The sequence below is a fragment of the Manis pentadactyla genome, chromosome 13 (assembly GCF_030020395.1).
Source record: "Manis pentadactyla isolate mManPen7 chromosome 13, mManPen7.hap1, whole genome shotgun sequence".
Taxonomy (NCBI): domain Eukaryota; kingdom Metazoa; phylum Chordata; class Mammalia; order Pholidota; family Manidae; genus Manis; species Manis pentadactyla.
Genome location: NC_080031.1, coordinates 106,102,855 through 106,118,675, shown reverse-complemented (window position 1 = coordinate 106,118,675; position 15,821 = coordinate 106,102,855). Strand labels below are relative to the sequence as shown.

The 15,821-nt window shown below is 45.9% G+C and overlaps 1 protein-coding gene across 3 annotated transcripts in view; it reads left to right on the top strand.

Moving 5' to 3' along the window:
* PPP2R2B (protein phosphatase 2 regulatory subunit Bbeta) overlaps positions 1-15,821 on the top strand; it is a 401,044-nt gene that overhangs the window by 343,204 nt on the left and 42,019 nt on the right. For all 3 annotated transcript variants that reach the window (XM_036894677.2, XM_036894686.2, XM_036894693.2), the window contains one exon: positions 5,872-6,049. In XM_036894677.2, the coding sequence (XP_036750572.2) occupies positions 5,872-6,049 (178 nt within the window). The remainder of the gene's footprint in view (positions 1-5,871; positions 6,050-15,821) is intronic.

The following is a 15,821-nucleotide window of genomic DNA, read 5'->3' as shown; positions in this document are numbered from 1 at the left end:
GTAATCATGCCTGAATTCCCTGGGTGAGAGAGGGATGCCTAAACCCCATGGCCAAAAGAAAAAGTCAAAAATCTTCCCTAGGCAGTCTCTCAAAATGGACCGTTTTTCTATAACTGCAAGTTAGTGGTAAGAATTCTCATAATCACCACCGTAGGGGCTTGAGCCAGACTACTGAGTGAGTAGCTGTATATGACCTTGAGCGAGCTTCATGACCTCCTTTGCTTTAGGATCCGCTTCTATAAAGTGTGAACAATATTAGTACCTACCTCATATGGTCATCTTGAAGATTAAATAACACGGCACGCGTAAAGACGGTAACTCAACCGTGGCACAGAGTAAATTCTCTGTGTTTGTTAGATAGGACATCAGGCCCTATGCTAAGTTTTCTCCACAAAGCCACTGAGAGTTGCTCTCCCTAACCTTACAGGAGGGAACACTGACTACGAAAGGTAAAGTCACAAGCCCAAGGCCACGTGGCTGGTGAATGGCCCACCCAGGCTTCAAGAACAGGTGTGCATTCCAAAAATTCTCTTAACACCAGTGATGCAATTTCAAATGTTGTGTTTGTGTGCCCCCTAGAAGAATTTTGAGAAGTTGTGTGTCTTCCTGAGCATTTTTAAGTAGACAGCTAAGCATTTCCATCATAATGTTAAATAATTACAGAGAATGTAATTTCAGGAGTATTTTGAACATAGGCAGCTTAGAATAAAACTGTTATGTCACCTTTCCAATGCATCCAGTGGAATTTAAACACCATTGTAACCGGGTACCCATCAATATCCATTAAAATAATATGTGAACAAATTCTTTAAAAGTCAGAACTTTATATTGTTCCTTTTTCTTCTTTAAACTTATATTTTCACTGCACTTCCCCCAAGTAAGTATTTAATACTTTTTTTGATCATTTCTACAACAAAAAATTGAATTTTCCTTCCTATGAATGTATGACTGTAAGTGTTTAAAATTCTCTTGTGGATTTAATTGTCTCTAAAACTATTAATAGAACACAATTGACCAAAACAGCATAAAATATAATTATGACAGGTAATAATTAAACATAAAAAGTAAAATTTTATTAGAACTTCATAGTGTATTGAGCTGGGGATGGCAACATTTGTGGGCCTTGATTCAAGATATCGCCCAGTTGTCTCTCCCAGGAGCGGTTCCACCATGGACAGCACACCCTAGCAACATTCATTGCTATGAATTATATCTTCTATGTCTGTCTTTTGCAAAGGGAAGGTTGTATGTATCTCCTAAGACAATTTGATTTTAGAAAGGAAAATATATGGATGTTAGAGATATGGAAATAGTTTCCTGTAAAACGGTTCCAGGTAATTCTTGGGAAGTCACCACATGCCCGTCTGAAGGTGGCCGCCCCGTGCCAGTGCCCTGTGCAGCTCTGGGACAGGGCTGTTCACAGGGGGGCCCAGTGGCCACCCTGTTTTCAAGATGACCCACTCCCTCTTCCTTGGAAGGAAGTCAAGGGTGTGGGGCGCTCTGGGGCTCCTGGCTTTATCCCAAACCCACAGCGATTGTCACTGGAGGCCACAGAGGGTGTTTCTTCAGGAAGCCCAAGGAAAGACAAGGCAGCACAAAGAGTGAGGCTGGAATCTGGAACTTTCTAGCCTCTCCACCTGCCTGGCCATTTACAGTGCCTCTCTACGGGGTAGTATAATCACCCCAGCTTCTCCACCAAGCCTCAGATCTGTGGCCTTGGAGCCCCGAGGTCAGGGTTTCCTTGCACCGAGGAGGAGGGAGAGAGCTCTCATCTGTGTCTTTTCTAGATCAGGCAGCCATGATTTCAGTTTCCCAAAAGGACTGGTTGTGAACAAAGTGGGGTGGTGCTTGTGTGTTGTCTACCATGTGAAGCTTCCTAAGGTGTCTTGCCAATGGGTTTCAGCCCCGGGCAAGTTCGCTATGGATTCAATGTGACCAAAGAGATTAACAGCAAAACGTTCTTGGGGTGAAAGGGTTATATTATACCCAACTTTATTTCCAGGTGGCGTGTCAGTCACCAAAATCCCGTCCCCTCAGAGCGAGTCTGCAGGCAGCAAGTGGGTCCCTGCCTCTGGGCCTCTCTGACCTGCAGCCGTCTCAGTCTCTGTCCCCGGTGCTGCCACCACTCCAGCCTCTGCTCTGCTCTCCTGCAGCCTTGCAGCCGTGCCACCGAGTCGCTCACAGAGCACTGGGCGGAGTCCTTTTTATAGTCAACAGCCATGTAGTGCCCACAGGTGTGCAGTGAGCTAGTCAACCACAGCCAGGTGAGAATCCTGGCCACAGGAACTCTCATTTTATCCGCATAAGGACACTCTGTGTGGTGACTACCTGGCATGTAGTAAACGTTCAGTAAATGTCTCCTGAAGCTTTATGGCCAGCAGTGGCCCTGCACTTCCTGACCGATGGCATGGGACCCTCCTACCCCAGACATGGGTACATCCTGTCAGTCTCGGTGTGAAGGAAGCTCAATTATTTGGGGAGGGTGGTAGGGAATATCCGTTGGACAGGAAATATGGAGCAAGCACAGATTTAAGCTTATAGCAATTTTTTCAAGAGGCCCCCTAATGTCAATTATGTTGATTGTACTTATGAACAACCAAGGATGTTCAAGTGTTTGCTGAACTCAGTCAGGTTTGACCCAAGGTTACCAAACAGCTGAAATCCGTTCACATCCTTCTCCAAATGAACATCCCTCTCTGCTCCCCTGATCTTTCCATCTTCTTCCTACTCTTTAGACCACAGGGCCCAGCCCACATTCGGCCATCTCTTCACTCTTCAGAGTCTTGCCTTGACTGTGGCAACTTCCTGGGGGCCTGGAGGTGGCATTGCAAACACAGCTGCTGTTTTTCTCTGTGAAGTCAGAGCTGAGAGGCCCTGGAGTCCTCACCCCTGGCTTCTTCCTGCTGTGCATTTTCACAGATGTGTTTAAGGGCAGTTGGGGGGGGGGGTCCCCAGGGGCTTCCAGGATTCTGCCCAGCTTCCCTGTGTGTCTCTAAAGGGGGTGCTCTGTGACCCCTGACATCCGTTAGGTGCTGCGGGAGATTGTGAAGAATCGCCCACATGGTCACCAAATAAGCCAAGTGACGGCAGCATTCATTTTGTTAGTAAATGGGTTCTGGGGAGTGAGAGATGATCTTGTATTTTCCAAGAGGAGAGGCAGGGAAGATAATGAGAAAGGAGGCAAGCGAGGAAGACAGCAAAAAGGGTGGGGAGAGACAGGAGGGGCGCGGGAAGGGAGAGGGGATCTCCTAACAGGCAGGGGAGGCGGTTGTAGGCAGCTCCCTGCACCTGCCTGGACCTTCCTTATCCTCACGGTAGCTGTGATCCAGCCCCGACCACTGATCCAGCATCTGCTCCGGCCACTCTCCTTCCTGCCTCTCCTCTCCAGCCGCAAAGGCCCCTCGCTGTTCCTCCTGCACTCTAAGCACGCTGCAGCCTCAGTGCCTTTGCACTTGCTGTTGCTGTCCCCTCTGCCTGGAACACTTCCCTAGAGAGCCACAGGGCTCCCTCCCTCACTTCGTCCAGGGCTCTGCTCAAATGTCCCCTGAGAGAGGCCTTCATAACCACCCACCTCAGATAGTGCACCATTCATTCCCTACCCCCTACCCAGCTCAGGTTTTCTTCATGTCTGGTGTAGAGGAGGGATTTACTAAGTGTCTGTTGAGTGAAAAATTAAATCGTGACTCCCCACCCCCCGAAACACACCCAGTCACACACTTGCACATGTGTACTTTGCTCGCTTCCCTCTGAGCTCTGGCACACACTGGCCCCGCTGACGGGACCTTAGCCGCTCTCCTCCCAGCCCCTCCCGGCCCCTCTGCCTGCCGGATTCCCCGAAACCCTTCGCATCCTGCCCAGGGCAGCCGTCCTCTCCTTCCTGAGGTCTCCCTTGACCTCCCCAGGCAGACGCGGGACCCGTGTGGCCCACAGTGCCTGGGCAGTGCCTGCTGACCTGCGTCGTAGCATGGATCCCCCGGGCTGACATGTCTGTGTGTTTTCTCACACCCAGCGGGCTCCTCCAGCACCTGGAATACAGGGCTCCCCAGGGCTTAGACTCACTTGAGACTGGATTCCTGCCTGGGGACCGAGTACTGGCTGTGACTTTACACACATTGCTTCTTTCTGGCCTTAGTTTCCTCATCTGTGCAACAGAGATCATAACACCTCCCAAGCTAAATCATAGGATATTGATCAGCATTCCTCAGTTCTGGGTCAGCTGGGTGAGAGGAAGGCGAATGGGAGAGCGTTGTTATCAGAGGAGGAGAAGCCCTCTCGGGGGTGGTGACTGAACAGAGATCTGAATGGGCTGAGAGAGGGCCCCCCCGCACCCGACCCATGTGACAGCCGAGCTAGATCTCTGTGAGCTTTACCAGCGGCTGAGGCTCCGGGCTGCTCTCGAGCATGGGGCTGTCATCCAGCTAATATTCTAACGCGGTGCTGGGTGTCTTACCAGCCAGGCTGGGCTGCTTATTTTCTGGAATTAGGCCCCGGGGGATGAGCTGAAATGAATCAAGGTCAGGGAGGAGTAGGAGGCGCCTGCAGGAGGGGCACGACCACTCTCCAGCGCAGGCCGCCTCCGTGGGGAGGGCCAAGCACCGGCCCTGTTGTCATTCGCAGGCAGGACGCACACTTGCCTCGTCTGTGTTCAGCACTCGCTGCCAGGCTGGCCCGGGAGGCTGAGTGAGAGGTCTGGGTCTGTCTCTTCTGGTTCTGTCATTCAGCAAGAGGGGCCTCTGGGTGCGAGGCAGAAACCTGGGCCGGTCGGCAGCCCCTACGCGGGTGACCAGGGACAAGGCCCTCGCCTCTCAGGGTCATTTCCTCATCCGTGGATTGCAGGAGCTACGCCAGCTGTTTTCAGACTTTCCTTATTTTCAGAAATAGTTGCTTAAGCAAGGAATGATTGGGAATCCAGACATATTACCAAGAATGCTGAGGGGGGGTGGGGCCTAGCCACCACGGCTTCCCACTGCACCCCCAACACGCACACACATGCAAGCGTGGACACACACGCACACACACACACACACACACACAGATGATGGCCCTTCCGAGATTCACTGTCCCATGATTCCATGTCATGTCCACATAGCCCAGAATCCTTCCAAAGTATTAAGCTGAACTGCATGAAACGACTGAGATTTAACAATTTTTGACATGCAAAGATGGCAATTCCATATTACAGCCTCATCGTTTCCTTTGCAATAGTGGCTAATTGTGCCCACCCAGGAACATCCGCCTGGAGTCCAGCAGCTCAGCCAATGCTCTGTGTGACACTGCACAGGACACTTGGTACAAACCAGTATTTTCCCTGGTAGACAGGATGTTAATAGGTGCCCTACATGTTAATGGACGGATTGGGGCTGTTAGAATCTCAGGTGATTACGTTTTCCCAAATTGCCCTGAGTACTGAGGACAAAACCAGGATGGGTTGTAGACCTCCAAAGCCATGAAGGACACATTTTGATCAAAGCTGAACTAGACATTTCTAAAACTTTCCCACAACTTCCTTCTTAAAATAGCTTTCTTATGTAAAAACACAAGCAAGCAGCTTGGAATAGCTCTGGAAGCTAATGACCCTGCAGTGGGTTCTAAGTTCCTCTGAGGTGAGGCCACCTAGAGGGGCCTGGAAAAAAGTTCAGAACCTATAAAGGATGAAATTGTCCATCAGGGCTAAGTGATGGTGATGCATTTTGGGAACCAAGTAAAACTAAAAGGAACAGAAGGGAATGGGATTTCTCAGTCTCCTTCTCTGACCTAGAGATTCTTGCATGTGGCTATGACTTTGTGTATGATGACAAAAGACGTAAGCATGCCCGCGCTTCCCCTCGCAAAGAGCTTCGGTTCTCAACGGCTGTTCCCCTCGCCTCCTAGGTGCCGGTGCTGAGACCCGTGGACCTGATGGTGGAGGCCATCCCGCGAAGGGTGTTCGCCAACGCCCACACGTACCACATCAACTCCATATCAGTCAACAGCGACTACGAAACCTACATGTCAGCTGATGACCTGAGGATTAACCTATGGAACTTTGAAATAACCAATCAAAGTTTTAGTATCCTTTCCCTGCAGCCATTGACCATTTGGCTTGAATCTTGAGTGTTTTGGTGTGAGCAGGCATGGCGGTGGGGGCTTGGGAGGTGTGTGGGGATGGGAATGGGACAGAAAGGAGCCAGTCACAACTGCCACACCTGGCACTCGTGGAGAACTGTTCCTTTTTAAATTACATTGAATTTTGTCTTTCATCCTAGCAAAGTTAGGGAAGTATTTGATTACACGTAGTGGGCCAGGACTAGCTCTGGAGTGAAACTGTGAATCAGTTCTTCATACAGAGGCATTCATGTGTCATGAATTAAAATCAGATCAACTATAAAAAAAGACCCTAGAATTCAGTTAGGGTTCCTTCCTCTTGTTAAAGGATTCATACATAAACAACCTGGATGCACCACAGGTACACAGGAGATTGTTTTCATTGTATCATAATAGTGAAAATAATAATGGCTGCCATTTATTGAGTTTCAATGCAACCTTGATGCACAGATTCTCCTGTTGAAAAGTACGCGTGTCATAAATGTGCAGCCTGGTGAGTTTTCACAGGCAGAGAATACCTGTGTAAACAGCTTCCAGATCAAGAAACCAAACTCTATTGGCAATCCACAAGCCCCCCTTTCTAGTCCCTGCAAACTAAGGGTAGATTTGCTATTACAGCCCCATAATGTAAGGATTATTATCTCCTACTTAGCTAAAATTTAGAGCAGTCAAGAACATCGCTAAATGAGTGTCTGAGTCAGTTTTCACCCCACTATATTGACCCTCTATTTAGTAATGCAGACCAGTCGTTCATTCACTACCTATCACACGAGCCTTCACTTGAATTCCCAGCGTCAGCTAATGGTTTCACCACCCAAGCAGCTGAGCGACTGACCCAGGAGTGAATATTGATTCTTTCCTCTCACTCCGCAGCCTCCCAGCCCCAACCTAATCTATCCGTGAGCACCGCCAATGCTTCCTCGACATACATCTCAAATTAACTCATTCCCTTTCCCTCCACTCCTACCAGCCTGCGCTAGGATAGGTCGCTGCTCTCCTGTGGAACTACAATAATCTGTCTTGTCTCCATTCTTTCTTTCTCTGCTATGTAATACATGTTCCCTTAATAGTCAGAGTTGACCTTTCAACATGTAATTCAGATATCATGCCTCCCCTGCTTAAAATACTCTAGTAGCTTCCCACTAAACTTAGAACAAAATGCGAGTTTCTTGCCTTGAACTATGTACTACATGATCTGTGCCCTGCCTGCCTCTTTGATATCCTATCGTACCGCTCTCTTCGGTTCCCTCTGCTTCTACCGACTAACCTCCTTTCTGGTTCTGGGTAGACCTTGGGCTTATGTCCATTCTTGCATTTCTATTCCCTCTTCCTGGAATACTCAGTCCCAGAGTTCACATGGCTTAACTACATGTCATCCTTCGGACATCAATCTAATGTCACCTCCTCAGAGTCACTTTCTCTCGTTATCTGCCTAGCAGCCCATATGAACCTCTATTCCTATTTTCTTTATAGTTCTTAACACTATTTGAAATAGGTTTTAGTTGTATATTTTGGATTTCCCTATATTCAAATGTAAATTCTATAAGCGAAGGGACTGTGTATGATGCACGCCTGTGTCCCAGTTCCTACAACATTCTGAGAAATAGAAAGTGCCATTTTGGTTGGCCATGTCAAGTTTAAAGTACTGTAGGTCACCAAAGTGGAGCTATCCCACAGACAATTGACCATGAAATCTAACCCGGAAATTCTACTTTACAAGTGTGTTCGTTATTTTAAAGCTCTGGATGTTCTAATATAAAATATACCCCATCTTGGCTCAAGCACATAAAAGATTATTTGGTTTGTGAAGTCCAGTAATGATGATCCCCTTAAGCAGGCAAACCCCTCCAATCCGTGATTCAGAGATCCAGGCTCCTTCCATCTTGCAGCTCCCCAAGGTCACCATGCTTATCTGCATCAGGTTAGCAAAAGCAGAAGGTGTGGAAAACCACACATGGGAGGTTGCTATGAGCCAGGCCTTAGAATAGCATGCTTTCCATTGGCCAGAACTGAGTCACATGGCTACCTCTGACTGCAAGGCAGTCTGGGAAATGTAGTGTAGCCACGCACATAAGAAAACAGCTGATTTTGGTATAGCTAGCTAGTCTCCACCACAAAAGAGTGCTCAGTGATCCCCAAGACTTTCCAGGGAATGCAGGCTTAAGTGGGTGGTGGTGATTATGCAGAAGCTAAGAACTGACGGTGAGGACCGTGACTGGCATCTTCTGTTGATTGCAGAGCAGACTGAACATAGTATCCAAGCCTGGGAGAACCTGCCTACAGATTTTGCCTGGAAGTGCAGCTGCTAATAGAATGAGTGTGGGTGGTGATTCCCTTTCTTCCTTGATATCTATTTCATGAGCCAGAAATCTGCTTGGACTCAGCTGCTATCACTCTGAGCTTCTGCTGTCCCCCGTCTAGGTGACACGTTTTCTGGATTTTGCCTCTAGGCTTTCAGGGGGGAAGAGGTTTCTTTAGGCATTTGGGGAGACAGATGCCTTGGGGAGAATGCAAAGGGGAAATATTAATAGTGCAGTTTAGGTTATATTCTGCAGATGTGTGACAGCCTGCCAGATGCTGGCATGCAAATGAGACTCTGCCACTCATCCTGAAAGCAGCCATATGTAAAATAATAATTGTCATCATGAGAATGGTGCTAACTGATGTCTATATAGTTCTTTTCAACCAGACCGCCCAAAGCACTGAGCAGCCTGTGCTAACTGGGGCCCTTTCTTCTCCTCACTGAAATGCAGCCACCTCTGGGTTAGGAAATGGCTACCTTTCAAAAGAGCCTCAGAAAAACACCAACCACCAGGCAGGTGTTTATATAGGGTGTTTAGCAGCATTTCTGTAAAACCTCTTATCAACTAAGGAGGCCAAGGAAACATGGTTCAAGATAGAACAGTGCGGGGCTCCCAAAGTGTGGAATGAGCGCCACTGAGGTGTCAGGCCAGGTGCTTCTGAACACTGTGTGGCCTTTCATGTTCTCATGATTATGTACCTATGATAATGAATAGTAGAAAATACAACTATCATATCAGTCCTTTGATTTCACAGATATTGAAAATCCACTTAAATTATGAGGTATATGTAAAGAAAAGTAAATAATAAGACAAGTGATCATTTGATGGCTTTAAAAAAATGTCCTGACTTGTAGTGCCAGGTATTCAGTGTGACATTGGTGTTGTGGTTGAGAAAACGGGCTTCGGAGTCCAACAAGCCCAAGTTCTCACTCAGCTCTACCGCTCACTGGCTGCGCAGGCATTGACATGTTTCTTGATTTATCCACGTCTCTATTTCATGATCCATAGAGAGGAGCTTTGTCAAAAAGGATTGTGAGAATTTTTGTAAAAGGTATTTTATATATATGTAAATTATTCATATATTTTTAAACACTTATATTTTAATATATATGGATAAATTATATATATAATGTATATCCATATATGTATATACACACAGTGTGTGTGTGTGTGTGTGTGTGTGTGCGTGCATGCTTAGGGCAGGACCTGGCTAAGTCCTTGCTAAACAGGAACTAAAACAGTCATGATTATCATTGAAAGGGCAAGGAAACTAGAAAAGCTGAATGTTAGAAAAGTAGATTCTATTCTTTTAATTTGTAATATGGGTCATCCTCTCAATTCTAGACTCCTCCTTTGGGTCTGCAGTTGGGTGGTCTTTGCAAGATGCTCTTCATTATCCCCTGGGTACCCTATGTTTGCAGAATCTCTGAGATCCAGGGCCTTGTGTTTAGCACCAGATCAGAGTGAGTCATGCTTAGCCTCATGGTACCTGGTCATGAATCCTTGCATCCATAGCCAGTCTGTCCCTGTCTTCTGTAATAGGCTCTGGCTTAAAGTGGCCAAACTTTGGCCTTAATGGGTTGACCTCATCAGGACAATCATAACTCAGTTCCTGATTAGTTATATTCTAGGGCAAGAGGCAGCCCTAACTTCAATAAAGGAAAATTGCTGCAAAAAGGAGTTCCTTCTTTATAAAGACTATGGCAAACCTAGGATCCTTTGAGTTTCTTCTCAGGACCAAGAATGAGTTGACCTGGGCTCTTACCCAGTCCAATATGGGACCTTTAAAGAGACCCATATCAAGTAAAAGTAAAGATGCAGCCCTTAACAGCCCTTAACAACTGTACACTGGGCACCTAGTGTGTGCCAGGTACTTGCAGTAAACTATGGGAATACAAAAGTGAACAGACACAAATTTTCCTGCTTTCAGAATAGCATTCATCAAATAATCACTCATGAGCATATAATTCCAAATAAAAATAAGTCCTGTGAAGAAAAGTAATACAGTTCTGTGAATGCACATTTTTAAAGCCTGATACAGACTAGGGAATAAAAGAAGGCAGGCTTTGGCTGAGGAACTGATTATTGAGTTGAGATCTAAAAGAGAAAGAGTATGAGCTAACTTGGCAAAGAGGTGTGAAGAGATTGGTCCAGCATGTACAAAGGTCCTGCTGCAGAAGGGAACATGACATGTTGGAGGAACTCTAAGAAAGCCACTGTACCTGGAGCCCAGAGAGTGAAGTTGAGCGTGGTGTAAACAAACCTGGGAAGGTCAGCAGAAGCCACACTATGGGAAGTCCAGTCTCTGGGCATGAGCCAGAGGATTTCTCCGTGAGAAGACACCTGAATTCCACGGGTGCTTCATCTTTGACCTTGGTCTTAGCATCCCTGTGCTTCAACTTTGTCAGCTGTGCTGAGGCCCTTTTGAGCTTGATTCTCTGATCGGGGTGCCATATAACCTCAGCTCTTGGCCACCAGCTTCTCCCTCTCCGGGTACCATGGACAGCGGCCTTCCTTTTACTCCCGTGGGTGTTCTGCCGTGCAGGCCTTGGACGAAGCTGTGGGGCCTAGAACAAGTTTCTCTCCCTTGTTGCTGTGCAGTTTTCCTCCAGAAATGTACATATCAAATGTATGTATGATCATGCTCTGGCTGGTATTTAGTGTAAAGGGGGGCATGCAACACCTTGGCCATGTGCACCAAGGCAGCACCCCCCTTTCTGTGTTCCATGCCGCCTTGGTGGGCTTTCCCAGGCCCGGCCTTGCTTATGTGGGTGCTGCCCGTCTGCATCTGAGGCCAGACTTGGTGCTGATGAGACATGGGATTTCTCCCTGCGCGGGGAGAGCCCTTCAGGCCTCCTGCTGTCAGGCAGAGGGCAAGAACACAGCTGCACAGACTTTTCTTGGCCTTCTTGAGCTTCCTCAGAGTTGAAGAGCCGAGCAGTTGGGAACACAGACCCTGGAGTCAGAGTCACTGGATTTGAATCCAACTTTATCTCCTAAATTCCGTGTGACCTTACAAGTTGCTTAACATCTCTCTGACCCCCAATTTCCTCATCGGTTAATCGAAATAAGGATACCATCTAACTTAAGGGTTGTTGTGAGGGTTTAATGAGGTAATTGTGTAAAGTACTTAGCTGAGTGCCTTGCACAGTGAGAAAGCGCAATAAATGATAATTATTTGGAGCATTTCCTCAGCTCCCTAATCTTCTAACCTTCCTGGTTGTATCCCATTCTCTCCTAAGAAAAACCACAAGCTAAATTCATCTCACTGTGCAGGGCTGGCATCTCGGCTTATTGACCTGCTGTGGGTTTCTGCATCTTTGAAAGCTATGCCTAAAGAAGGCTAGAGAAAGTCACAGCAAAACTCATACGCACTTACTATGTGCCCTGGAAATGACAAGGTCCATGAAACGGCATCCCTGATACTATGGCCCTTGTAATCTGCAGGATAGTTGTTTCAGTCAGAGTTCAACCACAGAAACAAAGCCGTTAGGAGAGGGAGTATGTGTGTGTACAGAGAGAAAATAGGGAGAGGGAGAGAAATTGACTTGCTGCAATGAATTAGCCCTGCAATGGATGACTGGCCGAGCAAGTCCAAAGTCTGTAACGCAGTCCGTCAGGAACGCAGAATCACAGGCAGGCTGGGAAACCACAGACGTGAGCTGAAGCTGTTCCACGCGTGACCATCAGGAAGGAAGATACGGGGACCCGGAAAGCAATCGCCGAGCCTGCCACCATGCGGACTCTTCCTTGGAAGGGCTGAGCCTGCCTTTAAATACCTTCTGCCTGACTGATTCAGGCTCACCCAGGACAATCTCCATTTTGATCAACCTAAAGTCAATCACATTGGCAGAAGCCAGCCTAGCAGCACCTGGATTGAGGTTCAAGTAACTAGGACGAGGTGTGTGTGCTGCAGATGGCCGCTTCCTCCCTGCTGTCCTCCGGCTCTCCTGAGAGAGAACACCTTGGCAGCCTGCCATCGCCAGGAACAGCCTAGGAAGGGGACTCTAAGCTTGGTAGTTCAGCCTAACTGAGCTAACAGATCGCAAAGCCGTCTAAGCAAGTACAGGGACAGGGAGGCAGACATGTAAACGTACTTCCTTCCCGTGCAACCAGGGAAGAAGAGACCGACACTGTCCGGAGCCTGTGTTAAGTGACAGGTAAATACACGTCGTCTCCTGTAGTTTTCTGCCTCTTTTCCTAGATGAGTTAACAAGTTCAAAGGCATTTGCAGTTGTACAACTGGTCACAGGATTTGGGATGAAAATCTAGGTCTCCCTTACTCCATCCATATCCAGTAAATATATTCTATCACACTGCCTCAAATTACTCAAATAATTATAATACAGGTGTTCTCATAGAGGTGCTCTCAGAGTCCTGTGGATGCACAGGAATAGGAAGACAATGAAAGAAGGGCTGGAAAGCTGTGTCAAGAAAGTACCATCAATACTGGCTTTTGAAGGAAATATTGGATATTTTCTAGTGGTTGGAATTTCAAGCTCTGCGTCACATGAATAGGAAAGAGTCTGTAGATAGGGGATTTTCAAGGGCCCCCTGCCCTGCCCCTGTCATAAAGGGCCTCTCAGCCCAGTGTCTTTTGCAGCTCATTAGCTACATTGACACAGTAACTCTTTGTCAGTCCCCTGGTAAGGAGGCTGGCAGTGGGCACACCCTCCACGAATATTTGTACAATGGGTTTTTTAAGCTCTTAAAAGAGGACTGTCCCTTGGAGTCCTTTTTGGAGATCTTCAGTATATTGTCATCAAGCAACATGTCCCTTCAGCCAACAAATCGAGATGCTTTGTAATCATTGCTTCATATCCAAAGATGAAATTCAGACTTTGGAAAGGGAAAAAAACAAAACACTCAAGTTAATTCATGTCCCTTAAAAGGAAATCCAACTCTAATAGGCTCTGTTTTCAAGGCCACCAGAAGACTGTTCTCCACCTTCTGTACTGGCAGCTCAGTGCAGCATGAAAAGACCCAAGTGCTTTTGGACGTGGGCATCTTAGGTGGACTCCGAGTCCCATCTCTGGTTTAGCCTGCAGGACAGCTTCCTGTTTCGCTCTCCTGCCCTTGATTGGTTTAGGCAAGACTTAGAGGGGAAAAAAACCCTGTCGGGATGAGCGCCATCAGTAGTGACCAAGACAAAAGCATAGAAGGATAGTCACTTTCCAAAGGCCGCAAAATCAATACATACAAAGCTTTCCTTGGAAAAATATGTGCTCTCTTTGAAAGATGGGATTATTCACTCCACTCCAAAACTATTTAATAAGTATCTTTTTCTCCATTATCTTATTTGATCATCAGAATTCTCAGTAGCTACAGAGTAAATAGGATTATACCCACTCAAAGGCAAAGAAATGGAAACCCAGAGAGATAAAATGACTCTCCCACATTCTCTGAGCAAAACTGAGTTGGAAACAAAATTGAATCCCAGTCTTCTGACCCCATTCTGTTAAAATCACAGTATTTGTCACAGTATTATCTTAACCTTTACCCATAGTGATGAGGCTCCTGGACTTTCAACTCTCACAGATGGTTCCAAGCCAAAAAAAAAACTACTTTTTAAGAAAATGTTAATTTTCTTTAATAATACGTGGAGATTATAAAATGACCATTAAACTTGCCACCTAATTTTGGTGCATATAAAGTGGATTTACATCACAATTTTAACTCAAGTATAAGGGCTCAGAAAAATAAGTAAATAAGAAAAGAAAAGTAAAAAAAGATTTAACTCTTGATTTATCCAGTAAGCCTTTTTCTATTCAGCCTAGGACACACACCCCTACCCACCACATACACGTGCACTCTCTTCCCTGCTTTATTTTTCTTTTTAGCAGTTATTAGCATCTAATGTGTCATATATGTATTTGCCTTATTTAGTGACCATGTCCCCTGCTAGAATATAGGCTCAGGATCAGGGGATTGTTTGGTCTGCTTTGGTCCCGAGTATGTCCCCTGCACCCTGAAAAGTACTAGCAGATCCTTTGTGAGCATTTACGGAATACATGAAGGAACAAATGAATGAATGAGCGGTAAAGGTAACTCTAGCTTACCAAAGGGTAACTTAAACGCTGACTTTAGGATCTAATCCTCCTGTAAGATATACCCTGCATCCACTTTTCCCATGGCTATGGTCAGACTGTGTATATTTTGTATCTAACTTTCCTCATCTAAAATTATATACACAAATACACACAATTTATATATACAAATGTGTGTATGTGTATATATATATATATATATACACACATATATACTTATGAATATACATTTATATAAATATAGTATATATACACACACATACATATATATAAAATAAGCACAAAAGAATATCTTTTTTCCATCCTACTAAAACTTCATTAAAAGAAAATGTGGAAATAACTGATAAAAGAAAAAAGAAATACATAAACCCACCCACACAGAACTATCACTAACATTTAGGATCTTGCCTTTTCACTCATCGTTTTCAGAGTGTCAGTTTTAAATGGTATTATGATTATACTGTAGGTAGAATTTTTCATACTGTGTTTTATAACAGGCTTAGAATTTTATTGCATGAACAATGTAAGATAGATCAAAATTTCCCCAATTGTTTCCCTGTTTCTTTATGTATGGGTTATTGTCTCTTTTTCTCTTACCTTGTTTGCAGCAAACATTTTTTGGTAGAAAGCGTTTTCCGAATTTGGGATTAAGGAAGTGACTTGTGAATGGCCCCCCTGTTGCCCCCTAGCGTCCTGCCATACCCTCCCCTCCCCATTCCTTCAACCCACCGCTGATGTGATTTATGGCTCCGGCTTCTTATTTGTGTGAAGCCAGTCCCTTAAGGGGCGACCTCCCAGTGTCTTCAATTATTATTTTAAATGATGCCTTAGGCTCTGCCTGGCACAGCAGTGCCCTCACCTTCCCTCCTTCTACTTCTAAGCATGGACCTCAGCTGCCAAACTGGCTGTGCCCCCTCCTGCCCTCAGAGCTGCCCCCAGAGCCCCAGCAGAGAGGCAGATTAACCCCTTTTGTTAGCAGAGGTAATTTGCCCTGGCTTAGTGTTAATACGGAATGCCATAAACAGTTGGGGTCAGAAGAACAGGTCTGTCAAGCCCCAGGGTTAATTTAATAGCAATCTGTTGGCTGTCTGCCTTGCATATTAGCCACGAATCCAAGGCGATGTTTTGCTTTTGCCATTTAGTTCTTTGGGACAACAGGGAAATGATTTGGATAGAGAGCTCTAAAGGATACGGAAGAGAAAATTGACTGTCAAAATCCATCATTCCATTTTCAAGATAATACAGGGAGCCATGCATTGCTTATCTCCTTTTTCTTTGCCATCCAACATGAAGGGCAAAACCACATATGCTGAGGGCATGTATCTCCCTTTAGAATAAAGTAAAGGAAAAGCCCTGGGTTTCTGTGATACAGATGTGAGACGTCCTC